Here is a 14,673-nt window from a genome sequence, read left to right on the forward strand (position 1 = left end):
CTCTTTGTGCTCCTCAATGTCAATGCGACATTTCATTCCAGTAAACTATAAAAAAGAGAAGTTATTGTTTGTTGTTTACATAAATAACGGGCTGGAGTTTCCTGGTCCGTGGCGTCTTGATTGGAAGGGGGTGAGGGAGTGAGGTGGCTGAAAGTGGGGGTGGGGCTGAGGGAAGGGGTTCGTAGTTTTCCCCCCACCCTGGGGGCTGAGGGGGGGAGGGGCGATGGGGGCGTGGGGCAGGAGGAAGTGAAAGAAGTTCAGAGTTGGGAGCCTTGGCAACAGCTTTGAACATTAATGTGTGATTATGCCGAAACTCTTGAAGGAAGGTAACTAACTCCCAACACTGGACAATTGGAAATCCCCAGGTGTTGTGCTCAGGACTATGAAGTGGGTCTTGAACCAAGGGTCTTAGAACATAGAACAGTACAGCACAGAACAGGCCCTTCGGCCCTGTTGTGCCGAGCCATGATCACCCTACTCAAACCCACGTATCCACCCTATACCCGTAACCCAACAACCCCCCCCAACCTTACTTTTATTAGGACACTACGGGCAATTTATCATGGCCAATCCACCTAACCCGCACATCTTTGGACTATGGGAGGAAACCGGAGCACCCGGAGGAAACCCATGCACACAGGGGGAGGACGTGCAGACTCCACACAGACAGTGACCCAGCCGGGAATCGAACCTGGGAGCCTGGAGCTGTGAAGCATTTATGCTAACCACCATGCTACCCTGCTGCCCTAGGTCTTCTGGCACAGGTTACTGCAGCTAACTCCATCAAACAGGCTTTCCACATGAGGAACGTTTTGGAACAAAAATGGAACATTTACGAGCATCTGCTGGGGAAAACTATAAATGTGCAGAAACGGGTGACTTTTCACAATCCCCCCCATCCTGCGAACAAAACGTTAAAACAAAAAATGACTGCCAACCTTCAGAGTACTTAACGCAGTTGGAGCAATAAACCCGAGTTGTACGGGTTAGGTGGATTGGCCACACTAAGTTGTCCCTTAGTGTCCAGGGATGTGCTGTCAGGTTACGAGGATAGGGTGGCGTGGGCAGGGGAGTGGGTCTCGGTTGGGTGCTCTTTTGAAGGGTCGGTGCCAACTTGATGGGCCGAATGGCCTCCTTCTGCACTGTATTCTGTCATTCTTCACTGGTCACCTTCTGATTGGGGGCCTCGATCTCAAAGGTGTTGTGAGCAAATTGCTTATTCTTTATGGCTGGAAGCTCTGATTCACATGTGAATGGGGATCAGTGATGTGAGTTATTTAGTTTGAATGTTTGTTTAATAAGTTGGATTCCAGTCAGCAAGTTTCCAGTCCTTGGAAATAGTTTTTCGTTATTTAGTTCATCGAAACCCGTTTATGAATTTAAACATCTCAATCAAACCTCATCTGCTCTTGCAGACCTCAGCCCCGAGTCTTTCTGTAAACAGAACGTTATGTTCAGTACAGAGTCTGTTAACTCTGCCCCTCCCTCCCTCCTTAACCTCCACCTTAAATTCGCAGACTGCTCTGAGAGAGGGAATTTTTATACAAAACATAACTGAGCTACACAGACCGGTCTTGTGCCTGGCCTGATGCCTTCATTCCTCAAAACTACTAACTGCGTTTAGTCCGATAGGATCTTCGTTATAGAACATAGAACATAGAACGATACAGCGCAGTACAGGCCCTTCGGCCCACGATGTTGCACCGACATGGGAAGTCAAAAACTAAAGGCCATCTAACCTACACTATGCCATTATCATCCATATGCTTATCCAATAAACTTTTAAATGCCCTCAATGTTGGCGAGTTCACTACTGTTGCAGGTAGGGCATTCCACGGCCTCACCACTCTTTGCGTAAAAAACCTACCTCTGACCTCTGTCCTATATCTATTACCCCTCAATTTAAGGCTATGTCCCCTCGTGCTAGCCACCTCCATCCGCGGGAGAAGGCTCTCGCTGTCCACCCTATCTAACCCTCTGATCATTTTGTATGCCTCTATTAAGTCACCTCTTAACCTTCTTCTCTCTAACGAAAACAACCTCAAGTCCATCAGCCTTTCCTCATAAGATTTTCCCTCCATACCAGGCAACATCCTGGTAAATCTCCTCTGCACCCGTTCCAAAGCTTCCACGTCCTTCCTATAATGAGGCGACCAGAACTGTACGCAATACTCCAAATGCGAGTATGTGAAGGATCTCCTCAAGGAGCCTACACAGCTGATAAAGTACCCGTGAATTGTTTTTTTTTCCAATTAAGGGACAATTTAGCGTGGCCAATCCACCTACCCTGCACATCTTTGGGTTGTGGGGGGTGAGACCCACGCAGACACGGGGAGGATGTGCAAACTCCACACGGACAGTGACCCGGGGCCGGGATCGAACCCGGGTCCTCGGCGCCGTGAGGCAGCAGTGCTAATCACCGTGCTCCCCGGTATCTGCGAATCGTAGTCACTGTTGTCATACCCTGTGCACAGTAAGATCCCACCAGCAGCAATGTGACATTGGCCTGAGAGTCTATTTTTAGTGCTATTGACTGCAGAATGAACATTGCCCACGACATTCCGAGGAATACCCCCGTCCTCTTTCTCCTTAGCTGAGATTAGATTGAGATTTATTGTCATGTGTACTGAGGTACAGTGAAAAGTATTGTCCTGCGTACAGTCCAGACAGATCATTCCATACATGTAAAAACATAGGACATACGATTAATACACAATGTGACATAGACATCGGGTGAAGCACACAGGGGTGTAGTATTACTCAGTGGAGATGATGTGTGGAGAGATCAGTTGAGTCCACAAGAGGGTCGTTTTGGAGCCTGGTAACAGCGGGGAAGAAGCTGTTTTTGAATCTGTTGCCGCTTGTTCCAAGACTTTTGTATCTCCTGCCCGATGGAAGAGGTTGGAAGAGAGAATAATCCGGGTGGGAGGGAACTTTGATTATGCTGCCCGCTTTCCCAAGGCAGCGGGAGGTGTAGACAGAGTCAATGGATGGGAGGCGGGTTCGGGTGATGGACTGGGCCGTGTTCACGACTCTCTGTCGTTTCTCACGGCCTTGGGCCGAGCAGTTGCCATACCAGGCTGTGATGCTCTTTTGCCTGCACCTGATAGGGAATATGTGTCTTTGGCCTATTGTCTCTTCCTAAGGGAATGGAAGCTCAGACTGTTGAATATTCCCTCACTCCTGAACTGCACAGAGAGTGAGGCTTAAATCCCCTGAGTAAGTTGCTGGCCATTGATATGTGCAATGAAGTGAATTTATCGACGTGGGAGACAGTTTGGGTGTGGAGTGCCCACAGTCTGACAGTCTCCTGAACTGCCTGTCCAAGCTGACCTTGCTTCAGAGAATGAAAGGGTGACAGGAGTTGTATTCTGGAACCATATGTGACATCACGACTGCTATTATAATAATAAATGAATCTGGAGTGTGGATTGTGAGATTGACATTGACACAAGGGAGTTAAAATCAATTTGTAAACAATACAAAGCGCGTGGTTAAATTCTCTCAAAATGTGCAAGGACCCAGCATTTCATCAATGAGGTTACTGAGGTCAATGAATGGACTGTGTTTGGAAACTCATCTCTTTCACTTCTCCATTGTGGAGTTTCAGAATGAGCCACTCCTGTGTCACTCCATTCACTGAATGGAAACAGCTCACCTCACTTCTGTTTCTCAGGAACTGCCAGCTTTGTGTTTGCAGAGTGAAGCCTCAGGGACTTGCGTTCAAGGTGGTGATAGCGGTTAGGAGGTCTCTACGTGAGTGGGCAGCAGGTGGGCACACCCCACTTCAGCTCGGCCCTCCAAGTTCCGTACGCCGCCTTCCAGAACTGGTGACCACCCAGTGAGATTTTCCTGCACAATTCACCGACGTGGGATCTGGTTCGGATCCAGTACTGGTGTGAGGTCACACACAGTGTAATGGCTCAATGATGTTCCTCCGCTTCAGCGGAACACCAGCAGAAGACAAGTGCCAGTTTAACTGTACCCCAACGAGAGTCAGTGCCAATATTATGAAGGACATAGAACATAGAACAGTACATTCGGCCCTCGATGTTGTGCCGAGCCATGATCATCCTACTCAAACCCACGTATCCACCCTATACCCGTAACCCAACAACCCCCCCCCAACCTTACTTTTTAGGACACTACGGGCAATTTAGCATGGCCAATCCACCTAACCCGCACATCTTTGGACTGTGGGAGGAAACCGGAGCACCCGGAGGAAACCCACGCACACACGGGGAGGACGTGCAGACTCCACACAGACAGTGACCCAGCCGGGAATCGAACCTGGGACCCTGGAGCTGTGAAGCATTTATGCTAACCACCATGCTACCGTGTTGCCAAGTGGACAGAGTGGATAGTCAGAGACTTTTTCCCAGGGTAGAGGGGTCAATTACTAGGGGGCATAGGTTTAAGGTACGAGGGGGGCAAGGTTTAGAGATGTACGAGAGAAGTTTCTTACACAGAGAATAATGGGTGCCTGGAACTCGCTGCTGGAGGAGGTGGTGGAAGCCGGGACGATCGTGACGTCTAAGGGGCATCTTGACAAATACATGAATAAGATGGGAATAGAGGGATACGGACGTCGGAAGTGTAGAAGATTTTAGTTGCGACGGGCAGCAAGGTCGGCACAGGCTTGGAGGGCTGAAGGACCTGTTCCTGTGCTGCACTTTTCTTTGTAAGAAGTCTTACAACACCAGGTTAAAGTCCAATAGGTTTGTTTCAAACACTAGCTTTCGGAGCCCTGCTCCTTTCCATTCACCTGAGGAAGGAGCAGTGCTCCGAAAGCTCGTGTTTGAAACAAACCTGTTGGACTTTAACCTGGTGTTGTAAGACTTCTTACTGTGCTCACCCCAGTCCAACGCCAGCATTTCCACATCATGTATTTTTCTTTGTTCTTCGGTCTTTGTATAACTGTACCTCAGTGAGAGTCAGTGTCTGTATAACTGTACCCCAATGAGAGTCAGTGCCTGTATAACTGTACCCCAACGAGAGCCAGCGCCTGTATAACTGTAACCCAACGAGAGTCAGTGTCTGTATAACTGTACCCCAACGAGAGTCAGTGTCTGTATAACTGTATCCCAATGAGAGTCAGTGTCTGTATAACTGTACCCCAATGAGAGCCAGTGTCTGTATAACTGTACCCCAATGAGAGTCAGTGTCTGTATAACTGTACCCCAATGAGAGTCAGTGTCAGTATAACTGTACCCCAATGAGAATCAGTGCCTGTATAACTGTACCCCAATGAGAGTATAACTGTACCCCAATGAGAATCAGTGCCTGTATAACTGTACCCCAATGAGAGTCAGTGTCAGTATAACTGTACCCCAACGAGAGTCAGTGTCTGTATAACTGTACCCCAATGAGATTCAGTGTCAGTATAACTGTACCCCAATGAGAGTCAGTGTCTGTATAACTGTACCCCAATGAGAGTCAGTGTCAGTATAACTGTACCCCAATGAGAGTCAGTGTCAGTATAACTGTACCCCAATGAGAATCAGTGTCTGTATAACTGTACCCCAACGAGAGCCAGCGCCTGTATAACTAACCCAACGAGAGTCATGCCTGTATAATTGTACCCCAATGAGAGCCAGCGCCTGTATAACTGTACCCCAATGAAATTCAGTGTTTGTATAACTGTACCCCGAGAGTCAGTGCCTGTGTAACTGTACCCCAATGAGAGTCAGTGTCAGTATAACTGTACCCCAATGAGAGTCAGTGCCTGTATAACTGTACCCCAATGAGAGTCAGTGGATGTATAACTGTACCCCAATGAGAGTCAGTGCCTGTGTAACTGTACCCCAATGAGAGTCAGTGCCTGTATAACTGTACCCCAATGAGAGTCAGTGGATGTATAACTGTACCCCAATGAGAGTCAGTGCCTGTATAACTGTATCCCAATGAGAGTCAGTGTCAGTACAACTGTACCCCAATGAGAGTCAGTGCCTGTATAACTGTACCCCAATGAGAGCCAGTGCTTGTATAACTGTACCCCAATGAGATTCAGTGTTTGTATAACTGTACCCCAAGAGCCAGCGCCTGTATAACTGTACCCCAATGAGAGTCAGTGTCTGTATAACTGTACCCCAATGAGAGTCAGTGCCTGTATAACTGTACCCCAATGAGATTCAGTGTTTGTATAACTGTACCCCAAGAGCCAGCGCCTGTATAACTGTACCCCAATGAGAGTCAGTGTCTGTATAACTGTACCCCAATGAGAGTCAGTGGATGTATAACTGTACCCCAATGAGGGAATTGATAGCACTGGAAAGGGTGCAGAGGAGATTTACCAGCATGTTGCCTGGGCCGGAGAGTTTTTGTTATGAAGAGAGATTGGATAGGCTGGGATTGTTTTTCTTGGAGCAGAGGAGACTGAGGGAGGGGACATGATTGAGATGTATAAAATTATGAGGGGCGTAGATAGAGTAGACAGGAAGAAACTTTTCCCCTTGGTGGAGGGATCAGTGACCAGGGGGCAGAGATTTAAGGTGAGAGGCAGGAGGTATAGAGGGGATGTGAGGAAAAACCTTTTCACCCAGAGGGTGGTGGGAGTTTGGAACTCGCTGCCTGAAAGGGAGGTGGAGTCAGAACACTTAAGAAGTATTTAGATGTACGCTTATGATCCCGGGACAGACACGGCTATGGGCCAAGTGCTGGAATATGGGATGTTTTGGTGGTTGTTTTGACCGGGACAGACCCGATGGGCCAAATGGCCTTGACTGTGCTGTATGACTCTAAAAACAGAGGCTTCAAACACTTCACAACTCTTAATTACTTTGAGACGTTGACCCAAGAGACCACACAAAGAACAACGAAGTTGCCAAAACGGAATCCTCCTCTGAGGTAATCATTGTTCTGAGTCTGGCCGGTTGGCAGGGCAACTCCATCCCAAAACCAGCGCCCCCATCGCAGAGCGCAGATCCCCTCCGGCAGCCTGTGATGTGGGCGAGAAGGCAGTAAGTGATATCGCAGCTTGTAGATCACACAGCTGAAACCTGGGCCTTCAGGAGCGAGGCCTAGGTGATGGCCAGAGGCCTCAGAAGTGCAGAGGGTATTTTTAACCCATTGAATCGAGCTGATCTGGAGATCGATGCCGGGATGTCGGTGAGACATTCTCATCACTGAACACGAGACGAATCGAAGATGACCCTCCATTTCGATTTATGAGAAATCATGACTTATTTTTTGCCCGTATGCGACCTTAAGTTTCGATTTGGAAGACACTCTGTTTACCCAGGGGCCAGGAAGTATCCCTCAGCACATTTTTGTGAAATTTCCTTTCCTTGGTGACCACTTCTGTATTTTTTAAGCGAGCAGCAATTCTTGCTTTGCACGCGGAGACCTGGGGCCAGATTGTGTGGAGAGGGGGTGGGGGGGTGGGGGTGGCATTTTATTTTAGAAAATGACGCATTTGCTTTTCCTATTTTCTTTCAGGCCGAGCTGACCAACGATGACCTCAGCCAAGGGGTCTATTTGGAAGATGTCTCTGTCCCGCCACTCAGTCACGTGATCAGGGGGCTGACGCCATTCTCGCAGTATCGGATCCGCTTGGCCTGTCGCACTGGGGTCGGGACTTCGCCATGGACCAGCTGGGTGTCGGCGGAAACCCACGAAGGAGGTGAGGCTGGGGACGCTGCTTGCTCTCGAATGGAACCTGGGCTGGAGGGGCTGTGCGTGGATTGGGGAGAGAATGAGCTCAATGTAGCGGACCTGCCTTATGCAGCGATCGCATTCAACTGTGGCTCCTTGGGTAGAGCTCGTGTCTCTCAGTCAGAACGTCAGGGAGAATGATATAGCACAGAAGAGGCCCTTCGGCCCATCAAGTCTGCACCGATGCATGAAAAACACATCGCCTACCGACCTAATCCCATTTGCCAGCACTTGGCCAATAATACCTCTGGGCAGCACGGTAGCATGGTGGTTAGCATAAATGCTTCACAGCTCCAGGGTCCCAGGTTCGATTCCCGGCTGGGTCACTGTCTGTGCGGAGTCTGCACGTCCTCCCCGTGTGTGCGTGGGTTTCCTCCGGGTGCTCCGGTTTCCTCCCACAGTCCAAAGATGTGCGGGTTAGGTGGATTGGCCAGGCTAAATTGCCCGTAGTGTCCTAAAAAGTAAGGTTAAGGGGGGGTTGTTGGGTTACGGGTATGGGGTGGATACGTGGGTTTGAGTAGGGTGATCATGGCTCGGCACAACATCGAGGGCCGAAGGGCCTGTTCTGTGCTGTACTGTTCTAATACCCTTGAATGTTAAGACGTGCCAAGTGCTCATCCATCTACTTTTTAAAGGATGTGAGGCAACCCGCCTCTACCCCCCTCCCAGGCAGTGCGTTCCAGATCGTCACCACCCTCTGGGTAATAAAGTGTTTCCTCAAACCCCCCCATAACCTCCCTTTTGACGCCAAAATCGGGGGCGGCGCCTGTTTGACGCAGGTTTTTTATGCTCCGCCCCCTCTGAAATAGCATCATCGCATCGCGCGCCGGCACCGTGCTGCCCAGTTTACCAGCATGTTGCCTGGTATGGAGGGCATTAGCCATGAGGAGAGGTTGAATAAACCCAGTTTGTTCTCACTGGAACGACGGAGGTTGAGGGGCGACCTGATAGAGGTCTACAAAATTATGAGGGGCATAGACAGAGTGGATAGTCAGAGTCTTTTTCCCAGGGTAGAGGGGTCAATTACTAGGGAGCATAGGTTTAAGGTACGAGGGGGGCAAGGTTTAGAGGAGATGTGCGAGAGAGGTATTTTACACAGAGGGTAGTGGGTGCCTGGAACTCGCTGCCGGAGGAGGTGGTGGAAGCAGGGACGGTAGTGACGTTTAAGGGGCGTCTTGACAAATACATGAATAGGATGGGAAAAGAGGGATACAAATCCCGGAAGTGTAGAAGCTTTTAGTTTAGACGGGCAGCATGGTCGGTGCAGGCTTGGAGGGTCGAAGGGCCTGGTCCTGGGCTGTACTTTTTTTTTGCTCCAAGTCCCATTCTAAGGGGATAGTTTAGCACACTGGGCTAAATCGCTGGCTTTGAAAGCAGACCAAGGCAGGCCGGCAGCACGGTTCAATTCCCGTACCAGCCTCCCCGAACAGGCGCCGGAATGTGGCGACTAGGGGCTTTTCACAGTAACTTCATTTGAAGCCGACTTGTGACAATAAGCGATTTTCACTTCATTTCATAGTTTGGTGCAGAAGTCTGAGAAGGACTTGTCCAACTTACCTTTCCAAAAATCCTGTCATGTATAGTATGGTTCATGACACCTCGGAGATACTCCACAAATATAGTGGAGGACTAGGACGTGCCTAATCCCCCGACGCCCTGGTGAGATTGGGGGCGGATGGGTTCAACTTGAACCAGCCAACGTAATTACAAAGCACTCCTGAAAATCGGAATGCTGGGGAATGGGTTCGGGAATCCCGGAATTGGGACCTGCGCACCATGTTTGAAGGGCTCCAAAGTCATCCCAATGCAGTGAAAATTCAGCCCCATCAACAGATAGAATTAGGCCATTTGGCCTATTGAGTCAGTGCCAGAACAATCCAGTCAGTTTTGTTTCCCAGCTCTATCCCTGCAAACTCATCAATTTCCTTTTGTAACCACCGACTGTCTCTGCTTCCCCCACCCTCTGAGGTGACGAGTTCAGGCTCATGATCGCTTCTCACGGAGGAAAAAATCCACTTCCCGCTCCTCCCCAAAACTTCCCTTCAACGCGTGATTATGTCAGAGCAGCCACAGCACAGACGTAATGGTTTCCTGCCCAGACACAGCTGGGGGATTTGGGCGTGAGACTGGGTAATGAGATGGGTGGCATCTCCTCGTTGCCCCATTTTGTCGTTTCCCTCAGTTGGCCTGTCTAGTACCACACAGAAGCCAGCAAGGTGTCCCCCGTCCCGTCCTCGGCTCCTTTGGGGAGCCATGAACCTTCCCATCCCCTACCTCAATGCCTCTTTGAGTGCCGGCGGAGATCAGTGAGTCACGTTCTCCGAGTTGGCAGATTGTAGATTCACATCCCTGCTCCAGGATTTGTGGGTATAATCCCGCGATGTTTCCCGTGTGCTGCGGAGGGAGTGCTGCAGTGCCAACGGTGACATTTTTCAAATGAGCGGTTACCCCGCCGGCCTATCGGTGTCTCAACCAGACATGGTGCTACTCAACGAGGAGCAGAGATTTCCCCGATGCTATCCTGCCCAATATTCAACCCTTAACCAAACCTTCAATTCTGAGTACCCGGTGATGTGTCTTTGCCGTCTGGGAGATCGTGCTGTGTCAAAATGGCCGCCGCAACCCCTACATTAAATCAACGGCTACATTTCAAAAGGTAATTCTGGGGCCTCACGGTAGCATGGTGGTTAGCATCAATGCTTCACAGCTCCAGGGTCCCAGGTTCGATTCCCGGCTGGGTCACTGTCTGTGTGGAGTCTGCACATCCTCCCTGTGTGTGCGTGGGTTTCCTCCGGGTGCTCTGGTTTCCTCCCACAGTCCAAAGATGTGCGGGTTAGGTGGATTGGCCATGCTAAATTGCCCGTAGTGTCCTAATAAAAAAGTAAGGGGGTTTGTTGGGTTACGGGTATACGGGTTACGTGGGTTTAAAGTAGGGTGATCATTGTTCGGCACAACATCGAGAGCCTGTTCTGTGCTGTACTGTTCTATGTTCTATGTTCTAATTCATTTGGGGCGTTTGCGGATGTGAAATGGTGTTCGCTCTTTCGTCGCAATGGCCCATGACAGTCCCCTCTGGAATCAGAAGGGCGCGGGTTCGTGCAGTCAAAGTGTCCCAGATACAACAAACCAAAAATGCTATAAGTGACTGGTTGATCTGTTCGTGGGTGGGGAGGAATGTCCGCTGTGACTCTCGGAGAATCCCCTCTCTCAGCTGAATAGTTCTCTTGAGCTCTTGTCACATTTACCTGACCAGGAAGACCTCGGTTGATGTCCACAACCTCTTCAAGCCACCCCGGTGCCCCAGGGTGGACATCGGGCAATGGTTCAGGAGTGGACGATGCTTCCGTTGGCAACAGCCGTGAAACCAGACCCATTCCCACTGAATCAGTCCGACACTCAATGGAAAGGTGTTTGAATCATAGAATTCATAGAATTTACAGCGCAGAAGGAGGCCATTCGGCCCATCGAGTCTGCACCAGCTCTTGGAAAGAGCACACTACCCAAGGTTCATACCTCCACCCTATCCCCCATAACCCAGTAACCCCACCCAACACTAAGGGCAATTTTGGACACTAAGGGCAATTTATCACGGCCAATCCACCTAACCTGCACATCTTTGGACTGTGGGAGGAAACCGGAGCACCCGGAGGAAACCCACGCACACACGGGGAGGATGTGCAGACTCCGCACAGACAGTGACCCAAGCCGGAATCGAACCTGGGACCCTGGAGCTGTGAAGCCATTGTGATATCCACAATGCCACCGTGCTGCCCTTGCACTGCAGAAGGAATCAGGTTTCCTTCTCCTGTCAGAACCGGGAATGGGCTGGAAACTTTCCAATGAAGACGCAAAGTGTTAAACCTTCAGGAATTTGCCATAATGAGAGTTGCAGGAAGTATTTCAGTGAAGCGGAATTCTGTGTAGGGATTTGAATTATTGTTGGGTGCGAGCCCAGCTGTTAGTGCCAGTGGCTGAACAGCATATTGCTGGATTCAGTCCCAATCCCAACATTCCTTCCAACCTGCCTCTGACACTCTGCCTCTCTCCCAATATTCCATTAGAAAGGAGGAAGCGGCTCAGCTTGTTGACATAGTTGGGATTTTGATTCATTGTTTGATTTCTTCCGATTTACACGCCGCTTTGACAGGGGGTTGATGTGATTGCCAAACATCGACGAGATGAAGTGTTTGGCTTGGCAGCTGTCCCACCCTGAATTGCCGATGCTCGTTCATTCCCTGATAAGGCAATGCGTCCCCCTGGCCAGATCAGGCCAAGATCCTCAAACCACTTCCTTATCGTCATTCCAGTCTGGGATCTTGACTCCGTCATCGCTCTGAGAGAGAGTGTTACATATTCACACCGGCCACAGATGTTATCGCCGCAGACACAAACACTGGGTTTGATAAGGTGATTAAATCTGATCATTTGATAAGGTGATTAAAGGGGCAAAAAGGGGAACAGAATATAAAAGCAGACAGATCTGTCTGGAACGTTATAAATAACCAGTTAGGCCTCAGCCAGAGAATTGCGGACAGTTCTGGGCACCAGACTTTAAGAAAGATTTAATGGTCTTCGAAGGGGTGCAGGGGAGGTTAATCAGGACGAGGGGCTTCAATAATCAGGACAGACTGGGAAAGGGCAGCTCTCCTTAAATCGCGATGCATTTGATACAGTAATAAAGGAGAACTGGGCAATGATTCAGCAACACGTTCCGCCCAGTGTGAATCCGATGCAATCCCCCCCCCGCTCCCTCCTCCCTCCCTTTGCTCCTCCCCCCTAGTTGCTGGTTACGAACAGCTCTTCGAAGAGGCTGGTGAATTGTTTCCACGTTCGGTGGAATCCTTCACCTGATCCCCCAATTGCAAATTTTTTTTTTTTCTAATTTTCAGAACTCCGCTGGGCGGGAGAGCCAGACTGAGGCTCTGGGCGGTTCAGCCGGCCTCCGTCCGAGCAGAAGTCTCCGCTGGGCGATCAGGGAGGCGAAGGCCTGGGCGTCGGCCCCACTCACCCATTCCGGATGCTGCGAAAGCCCTAAGACTGCCACTCAGGGGCATGGCTCAACCTTTACCCTCTCCAGTCTGGACATGGCCTCGGGGAAGGCGGTCCAGAACCAGATGGGTTTTGGGCAGGAGCTGAACATGTGGGTGCGGTTGTCTGGGCCTCCCTGACATCGCTCACACTTACCCTCCACCTCCGGCAAGAGCCCGCTCATGCACGTCCTAGTTAGATGCTGCCTGTGCACCACCTATAGGCCCAGCCCAGTGTATAAAGAGATGGAGATGACCCTGTGCAGAGCGTCAATCCAGAGTCCTCCCCCGATCTCCATCTTCCTCCCATTTTTGCCGCGTCTCATCCAGTGGGGCCCTGACCTTTTAATTCAATCGTCTGTATCTGTCGCCACATTTACCTCCCCGTGGCAAGTCTGGTGCGAGTCGTCGGTCCAATAGGATGTGTCCGGATATCTGGGGGAACGTCATGGTCTCCTCGCAGAGGGAATCTCGGCAGACTAAATTTATGGTCCCTGCAGATGGGGGCGGCGACAGACATGTCATGGCCATGATCAGTTTATCATCGCTGGTGAAGGAGGATTTGGGGATGAAGGTTGGGAGTGATCTGGGTAGGAAGAGGAACACCTCCCTGATCTTTTGACCGTCTCCCCCCACCCCCCTCAGTATCCCCTGAGGCAGTTCCAGGGTGGTACTGCCAGGGTGCCTGGGTGGCGAGAGGCCACTCAGGCGGGTTCAGCAGCCTCACCGTGTCACCAGATCAATGGCGACGAGGCCATTAAATCTCACCCACCATCATTTGCCAAGATTAGAATGATTTGCCCGAAGAAGTTGGCAACTACTTGTTATTGGCCAAGATTGAGAATGCCAACACACTACCCCTGTCAATTCGAACATACGTGTAGCCACGGAAAGCCACCACTGTTCATCATTCAGCAAACAACAACGGTCCGCCACATCCACATGCTGGTTCCATAGTCCTGGTGTCATCCAAACCCTCCAGTGCCCATTCAACATCCTTTTGAAATAACTGATCCTCTCTGCTTCCACCTCCCTTGCAGGCTCCAGGTTGTTACTATTCACGATTGGAATAAAACTTCTTCCTCTGTCTCTCTTGCTCAAAACCCTTGCCTGGATTCTCCGTAATGAGTGCGCCATTTTAGAGGGGGCGGAGCATCGCAAAACCGCCCCTGCCCCCCCGGATTTCGGCACCAAGGGGGATTCTCCGGCCAATAGCCGAACGCGATTTTGGCATCGGAGACCCAGAGAATCCCGCCCCCTGAATCTGTGCCCCCCTTTGTCCTGGGGCACCAGCGAATGGGAACGACTTGTCTTTATCAACCTTCTCCGAACCTGTCAGAATCTTGTCCATCTCAATCAGATTGCCCATCATCCTCCCTTTCTCCAAACAAAACAACCCCAATTTCTCCAGTCCTACCTTCTCCAATTCCTGGAGATTCTGGGAAATCACAGTTGCCTTCAACCAGGGATCTTCACAACCTTCCTAAAGAGTTCTGACTGGAACTGGACACAATACTCCAGCTGTGGCCTCAGCAGAGGTTTATAAGGAGTCAGTATAACTTCCGGCTTCGATACTCAATGGGCCAGAGGTCCACCCGGGGCTCAGGTGTGTAAAGTTGGGAGGTTTCCCAGTTCTGTTAACCCAACCTTTAAAAATGGCCTCCTGCAGGTTGGTCTTACGGGTGGAAGGGTCGAGCGATGTAAGAGCTGGGGTGGGCGACCCTGAAACGAGGGTGAGGGCCGGCTGCTGGGTGCAGAGGCAGGCTGGGAAGACGGCCTGCCTCTCTCTTCCAACCCTGTGTTAAAATAAAATAATCCATCTCGCACCCACCACCCACATTCTTTATGCTCCATCCATGCCAACCTGTGCCAATGCATTCCCCCCTACCACTCTGCCATGGCCCCCCATATTGGCCCCCATATAGGGTGGACAGTGAGAGTTTTTTTCCTCGGATGGTGATGACCAACACGAGGGGACATAGCTTTAAATTGA

General features: G+C 50.4%; 1 protein-coding gene across 1 annotated transcript in view; it reads left to right on the forward strand.

Annotated features, from left to right (window-relative positions):
* The window catches only part of LOC119957700 (tyrosine-protein kinase receptor UFO), a 157,907-nt gene that overhangs the window by 92,786 nt on the left and 50,448 nt on the right, over window positions 1-14,673 (forward strand). The window contains 1 exon segment of the mRNA XM_038785765.1: window positions 7,438-7,621. Coding sequence (XP_038641693.1) covers window positions 7,438-7,621 — 184 coding nt within the window.

Source organism: Scyliorhinus canicula, chromosome 27, assembly GCF_902713615.1.
Source record: "Scyliorhinus canicula chromosome 27, sScyCan1.1, whole genome shotgun sequence".
In the NCBI taxonomy this organism is placed as follows: Eukaryota; Metazoa; Chordata; class Chondrichthyes; order Carcharhiniformes; family Scyliorhinidae; genus Scyliorhinus; species Scyliorhinus canicula.